Source organism: Arachis duranensis, chromosome 9 (genome assembly GCF_000817695.3).
Source record: "Arachis duranensis cultivar V14167 chromosome 9, aradu.V14167.gnm2.J7QH, whole genome shotgun sequence".
In the NCBI taxonomy this organism is placed as follows: domain Eukaryota; kingdom Viridiplantae; phylum Streptophyta; class Magnoliopsida; order Fabales; family Fabaceae; genus Arachis; species Arachis duranensis.
In genome coordinates, this window is record NC_029780.3 from 32074256 (window position 1) to 32081978 (window position 7723).

At 35.6% G+C, this 7723-nt stretch overlaps 1 protein-coding gene across 1 annotated transcript; it reads left to right on the top strand.

The window, feature by feature from the left end:
- Positions 1–6013: 6013 nt before the first annotated feature.
- Positions 6014–7373, top strand: LOC107465331 (protein FAR1-RELATED SEQUENCE 5-like). Its single transcript, XM_016084315.1, has 3 exons — positions 6014–6067; positions 6171–6282; positions 6367–7373. The coding sequence occupies exons 1-3, from the start codon at positions 6014–6016 to the stop codon at positions 7371–7373; spliced, it is 1173 nt and encodes a 390-aa protein (XP_015939801.1).
- The last annotated feature ends 350 nt before the right edge of the window (positions 7374–7723 follow it).

A 7723-nucleotide genomic window follows, 5' to 3' on the forward strand; every position in this document is an offset into this window, starting at 1 on the left:
GCATCTCAAGTATACTAGAATGAGTAAAGTGCATGCTTCTTTGGTGACATAGCTTTTTATGCTAATGTGTGTTCTAAACCGCGCAATTTAGAATTCACACACCTAATATTTCTTAATGTCACACTAATTCACTCACTCAATTCTAGTGATTTACCTCATTCCAACAATTATGCTTCCTTGCTTTTGTATTACCCTATCTTATGGTGTTATATTTTTGTTTTTCATGACGAATGCACCACAAGCAATAACGGAAGCAAGACTAAGAACACACAACAACTCGGAGAGTCGCCGTACCTCCTTGCTCATCTTTGAGTGCACCGAAGACGGTGCAAACTTTTTAAGTGTGGGGAGGTTGTCCGACCAGTCGGCGATTTTAGGTGACAAATTTCTAATCTTAACACTTTTGCATTTCATTCTAGGATTTTAGGATTTTTACTTGCATTTTCATAGTTTTGCATATATATACACAATAAGCTTAGTCAAAATAATGAAATTTTTCAAGAATTCTATCTATAGGGCACCAATTGATTTGAGTGAAAACTTTTCATAAAACTTGCTTGAAATATATATCTTGTGGATCATGTTTTTGAGCTAAGAACACAAGCAAGTGAGATTTGAGCCTAATGATGTGGTTACATCTTATAACCACTTATTTTCCTTCTTGTGTGCATTATTCTCTTTCTATGATTGTAATCTTTGATTCGTTTGATTCTTTATGTCCATTATTTTGTGTATTCATGCATTTATATGATTGAGGCCATCATTTCATTGAGCTTACTTACCCAAATAGTCTTACCTTTTATCTTCCATTGTTAGCCAATTTGAGCCTACGCTTAACCCACTTGTTCTTATTTTAGTACATTACAAGCCTTAAAGCGGAAAACAATAAAAGTCCTTATTTGGATCTTTGATTAGCTTAGGCTAGTGTGTGTGAGTATCATTCAAGTGTGGAAACCGTGGGACATTGGGTGAATAAAAAGGTAATTTTGTATTGTTATTGAAAATATTGGGAATTGGGTACATGCTCATGTATTGATCAAATGTATAGACCTTATGCATTGATGCTCTTGTATATAGAAAGAAAAAAAAAAGAGAAAAACAAAAGAAAAAAAGAAAAGAAAAAAAATAATATGGAAAAGAAAAAGAAAAAAATTGAAAAAGAAGAAAAAAAAGTAATAAAAAGGGGACAAAATGCCCCAAATCAAAGTATAGTCCAATAAAATCAATGCATAGGTGTTGTGAAATTAAAAAGGAATACATGAGTATGTGAAAAAGTGAGGAATGGGTAGTTAGGCTAGCTTTGAAATTGTATAGGATGTCATAGGTTAAGTGGGAAGTTTAAGCTTATCAAAGATTCAAATTTCAAGCTCACTTAACCATATATGCATCATACCTTGACCCTAGCCCCATTACAACCAAAGAAAAGACCTCATGATACTTGTATACATGCATGAAATATATGTTGATTGTTAGAAGAAAAACAAATCTTAGAAAGCATGATTAGGAGAGAATTGAGTGAATCAACCCTAAACACTTGAGCGAATAGAGTGCAAACACATCCGGTGAGGGTTTGATGCTCAATTACATGTTTCCACCTATGATCATCTCTTCTCATGCAAGTTTGTAAAAAAATATTTAATAACTCAATTCAATTGTGAATTAGACTTGCTAATCCTTAGCCCTTGTGCATATACGCTTCTTGGGAATTGATTTATTTTGACCAAGCAATTGCATTCATTTAGATAGTTGCATATAAGTAGATTGCATTTAGTAGTTTCCATTGAATAAATGCCATGCCCTTTGCTTTCTCTTGGTTTAAGCATGAGGACATGCTTAGTTTAAGTTGGGGAGGTTGATAAACCCCGTTTTGACGGTTTATCTTGTATTAATTTTAAGAGATTTTATCACCTTCTACCCACATTTATTCAATGAAATAGCATGGTTTTGTGATTGTCTCCTTATTTGTGCTTAGATGTGAAAACATGCTTTTCAACCCTTAATTTGATGGTTTTAATCTCCCTTTGATTCCACTAGATGCCTTGATATGTTTGTTAGTGATTTCAGATTGAAAATGCTAGGAATGGATCAAAGGAGTGAAGGGAAAAGCATGCAAAGTGGAGAAATCATGAAAAGTCAAAGAAGTTGAACTCGCCCATGGACGCGCACGCGCACCTGGCGCTTGCGCGCACCTGCGAAGCACCCCATGGACGCGTACGCGTGCTGTGCGCGTACGCGTTGGTGCTGGTTTATGATTTTTTAATGAAAACATGGCCAACGAATTCTGAAGGGTTGTGGGGCCCAATCTCAACCAACTTTGGCGCCTAAACTGCTATTTAAGGCCAAGGATTGAAGAGCAAAGGGGAGATTAGTTCATTTTCCACACATTAGTTTAGTTTAGTAGTTAGAATTAGTTTCTAGAGAGAGAAGCTCTCACTTCTCTCTAGAATTAGGATTAGGATTAGGATTAGTTCTTAGATCTAGGTTTTAATCTTTGCTTTCTTCTACTTCTACATTTCACTTCCTTGTTGTTAGATTCATCTTCTTCTATTCTTTTGTTGTAATTTCCTTTATGTTGTTCTTATACTTTGTTGTAGATCTACTTTTGTTCCTTCCATTTTCTTTCAATTCAATAAGAGGTAATTCATAATAATTGTTCTTCTTTACTTTTCTATTGTTGATCTCTTATTTTTGTAGTTAGATCTCTCTTTAATTCTTGCAATGTATGTTGTTTACTTTTATTGCCTTTTATGTGTTTGTTGAAATGCCTCTTCTAGATATAGTATAGATTTTGTTCCTCTTGGCCTAGGTAGAGTAATTAGTGACAAGCCTTTTATAGTTGTTAGTTTACTTTCTTGCCATTTATCTTTCATGCCTCTTACCAAAACCCCAAAAATAACTCAACCAATAACAAAACACTTCATTACAATTCCTAGGGAGAACGACCCGAGGTTTGAATAGTTTGGTTTATAAATTTAGGGGTTTGTTTTAGTGACAAACAACTTTTTGTATGAAAGGATTATTGCTTGGTTTAGAAACTATACTTCGACGAGATTTTATTTGAGAAATTCTAAACTGTCAAAAATCCAATCATCAGTTTGCAATTCCCCGGCAACCGTGCCAGTTTGACGATCGGATTTTCTATCGGTAAAGAATTCACAAATAAGTTCGTGTTGTAAGTATAGTTTCTAAACCAACGGAGAATTCTTTCATACAAAAGTTTTATTTGTCACTTAAGCAAACCCAATAAATATAAATAACCAAAGTATTCAAATCTCGAGCCGTCTTCTCAAGGAATTGCAGGTAAGTATGATTTATTATTGGTTATGGAAAAAGATATATTTTATTTTGGGTTTTTGAAATAAGGAACAAGTAATTTAAATGACAAGAAAAATAAATTAATAATTAGGAAAACTCTTGGCAAGGTATGAAAATTAGAAGTCCTATCCTAGTTATCCTTATCAATTGTGATGAGAATTGCTCGTTGCTCCCACTTAGTCAACCTCTAACTATGAAGGTAAGTCAAGTGGATAAATCAATATGAATCCTCAAGTCCTAGTCAATTCCCAAAGAAAGACTAGAGTTAGTGGAATTTAAGTCAATTAGCAACTTCCAATTATCAATCAACAAAGAGTTTGATAACTCAAGAGTCTCTAATTACTCAACCAAAGCCAAGAATATAGAAAGCTAAATAAAAATCATGGTTAGTTCTACTATGGGGAAAGAATAATGTGGTCCTCTAAGGACTTGAGAGGTTTTATAAAATAAAAAAGTTATAGGGGTTGATTTATAAATATTAATTTAGTTCAAAAGCTGTGTTTAGGAAATTGTTTAGAGATAAATTTGCTGATGATTTAGATGACTACTGTAAACACTAGAAACGAGCAAAACGACACCGTGTGAAGAGGCATATACCATCGAACAAGAAAAAACAGCCGCTGCAGGGAGAAATGGCTTCGACGGAACTACAAGAAAGGAGTATCTTCGGCCACTTGATCTGACGGACTAGGGTCGAATCTCAGCACACTCATATCAACATCTCTTTGTTCCGCCTTCCATCCACCAGATCCAATGATTCAGATCCACGAGGTTAGTGCAGTTTTTTGCTGTATGAATTTTTGAGGTAGGAATTGGGGAACCCTATAACGACAACCCCTAATTTTTAATGAGTACCATATATTTCACCTTGCTCATGGGGTTATTTTTAACGGTTTTAATGGGTTGTAAAGTGAATTTTGTGTTAAAATGTGATACTGTGTTGAGGTGTTGTAGATTTATTTGGTTCAGGGGAGGATTACCCTTTCATAGCAGTGCAAGCTGAGATATTTTGAGAATACTTTTTAATATTGATAAGTGCTAACTAAGAACTTTGTTACACTCTTCTGCTTCTTTTAAGGAGAATTAAAGGGGAAAAATAGAGAAGGATCTATGCAAAATATTGGCTTGGGGAAAAAAATTATTTGTTTATTTATTTATACAGCCCTACATCACCAAGCTATAGTCTTACTTCCCCTTATTACAGTCGATTATCTGCAGAGTATAGTCCTACATCACCATACTATATGTGACTCATTCTTTGGATTCTTTTGATTGTTGAACTTTGCTAATGGATGCAAAAATGGAACTTGCCGATACTAAAATGAGGATGAGCCTTAACCTTGGTTCTCAATAGTAGGTTTTTGGGTAGTTGAAAATGGTCTAGTGACTTTGGTTCTCAACTGCACACTTGTTTTGTTATAGTTCTTCACTCCAAGTAACTATGTGCCATATTATTTTGTAGCCCCTCATCACCAACTTATTCTCTATCCAGCCCAACCTTTAGTCCAAGCAGGTAAGTTAAAAACAACAGTACAAATGTTCTCTTTATCTTTCTTTCTTTATTTTTTTTCTTGCTTTCTTATGCGTTGCTAAAATTGCAAGAGGTTGTATTTCTTCCATTGTTTGAATAATTCACATTTTTTCATTTTACAAATCTAGATTTCAACCTAACTTCTCCACAGTTCAGGTGTGCATCTACATATATCATTATTTTAGTTGCCAAATATCTGGGCATGTCTATCAATTTTGCCATTCTGTTTCATCATTCGTAGTGCTTCAATGGAATACTCGCCAAGTCGACCTGGTTACTCACCGTCATCAACCAGCCAATACACTCCATAGACAAGTGCCAAGGATGAGAATGATAATACAACTTTAAGGTAAACTCACACCTGAAGAAAATTAATATCTGTCATGATTTCTGTCTTTATTGGATGGAGTATTTGACAGTAAACATAATTATGAAAATCTTCACTAGGTATATAAGATGATTCAATATTCACTTGATTCTATTTTGCTCGCATTGATTTAATAAATGTGCATTTCAAAATAAAAAATCTTTAATTAGTCTCTCATTTTTTTTCAAAGAACAAGAATAGTACAAGAGGTGTTATTATTTTTAATGTAAAACTATTTTATACTAAAATAATAATTAAAGATATTTTTAAACAAATTATATGAATAAAAAAATTACTATAATATCAAGTTTATAGCTTTTTAACATAAAACATTGGTACTCTCATTAGTGATCCTATTTTTCTAAAATATTTTCCAAACACAATAATGGCCAGATGTTTGGAAAATTGGAGGAAATTTATTGTTGCTAGTATAAGAAATCGAGGGAAAAAGAAAGAAGGTTTTGATGTTGACATTCTTGCACTTTAACTTCCCTTGGGATTCATGGTTACACAACAATAATGAGTGATAGCATTTGGTCCTAGCATTATTAGTTGATAAGTGATATTTGTTTTGTAGATAGTCTTATGTAAGATAACCACTTGTGATTTGTGATGATGGCTCCTACGTCTTCTCCATTCCTTCTATAAAAAAAATAGAATTGATAAGGCATAAAATTGGTTAGATCAATTTATGATGTCTTGTATTTGTTTTCTTATCCTTGGGTTTTTTCGTTTCCGATTTAATAATATCGAACAACCAAGAAGATAGTTCTTAGTGGTTTGGGATTTGGCAAGTAACAATGGAGGGGACCGAGGAGGTTTCATCTAATTTTCAGGAGAATGTCACTTCAGGGGTAAGCATATCATCGTAATCTTGTTGGAAAATGAAGTAAGAGTATTTTTTAGGACAACCTCTTGGCATCAACTATGTATTGCTATGGTAATGGATTGTTTCAGGTGGAAGAGGACCCGATAGAAAATGAGACCTTTGTTGCAGAAACAAAATCCGTTCCGATTGGTGCTAGTCAATCAGACGATCAAAGAGATGTCATCGTTCTCGACGGAATAGGTTCGTTTGGTGCAATTGATTTTGATGCGTTGCGAGCTAAGGAGATTATGATGATAGAGTTTGTCGATTTGAAAACTGCTTAAGACTTCTATAACGAGTACGGTCGAATTAAGGGGTTTTCCATACGGCGGTTGAAGGTAGGGCGCTGCAAGAAGGCAGGATCTGAGGGCGACATTATATGGCAAATTTTTGTATGCTCGCGACAAGGTGAACGAGATGCAAAGCATGTTCACAGAAATGATAGGAAGATGGATCCTAGACAAGTAACGCGATGCGGGTGTAATGCGCGGATAAAAGTTCATGTTCACTCGAGGAACGGGAGATGGTATGTTGACTTCTTCTCCGATGAACATAACCATGACATGTTAGAGGCAAGGTTTAGGGGAATGATGCGGTCTCACCGGGCAATAAAAATGGGGGATTTACACCAGATTAATACTATGAGAAGCTCTGGCCTTCGAGTTTCGACAATATTTCGGGCTTTTGCAAACCAAAGTGGTGGATTCGAGATGGTTGGGTTTCAGGTGAAAGACATCTATAATGCAATTGAGAAGCAAAAAAGAGCTGGAGCAAGTGACACGGATAATGCACTCAAGTATTTACAAATGTTGAAGAGGCGTGACCCCTGTATATTTTGGAAGTATTCGTTGGATGAACAATGGAGGCTTCACAATATATTTTGGTGTGATGGCGCAAGTCAGTATGATTTCAATGTTTTCGGAGATGTTATGGGGTTTGATACAACATACTGGAGGAATAAGTACAAATGTCCCCTTGTGATATTCTCTGGCATGGATCACCACATGCGCACTGTTGTGTTTGGATGCGCAGTTCTCTCAAAGGAAGGGGAGGAAAGCTATGTGTGGTTCCTTTGGGCATTTTTGGAGGCCATGAAAGGAAAGGCTCCTAAGTCCGTTATTACCGACGGTGATCAAGCCATGAAGAGTGCAATCAAAGCTGTATTTCCAGAAGCACATCATAGATTGTGCAGCTGGCACTTGCTACGCAATGCGACCACTCGAGTAGGTATTCCACGGTTTATGACCAAGTTTCGTCTTTGTTTAATAGGGGATTTGGAGGTCGATGACTGATGAGCGGATAATTTGTACGCTTTTTGGCATTGTTTTTAGTATGTTTTTAGTAAGATCTAGTTAGTTTTTAGTATATTTTCATTAGTTTTTAGTTAAAATTCACTTTTCTGGACTTTACTATGAGTTTGTGTGTTTTTCTGTGATTTCAGGTATTTTCTGGCTGAAATTGAGGGACCTGAGCAAAAATCTGATTCAGAGACTAAAAAGGACTGCAGATGCTGTTGGATTCTGACCTCCCTGCACTCAAAGTGGATTTTCTGGAGCTACAGAAGCCCAATTGGCGCGCTCTCAACGGCGTTGGAAAGTAGACATCCTGGGCTTTCCAGCAATATATGATAGTCCATACTTTG

Excerpts from the sequence above, each read along its gene's own strand:
- LOC107465331 (XM_016084315.1), top strand. The coding sequence starts at position 6,014 with ATGGAGGGGACCGAGGAGGTTTCATCTAATTTTCAGGAGAATGTCACT. Across the intron at positions 6,068-6,170 it reads AGGAGAATGTCACTTCAGGG|GTGGAAGAGGACCCGATAGA; the intron begins GTAAGCATATCA and ends GGATTGTTTCAG. Across the intron at positions 6,283-6,366 it reads CATCGTTCTCGACGGAATAG|ACTTCTATAACGAGTACGGT; the intron begins GTTCGTTTGGTG and ends AAACTGCTTAAG.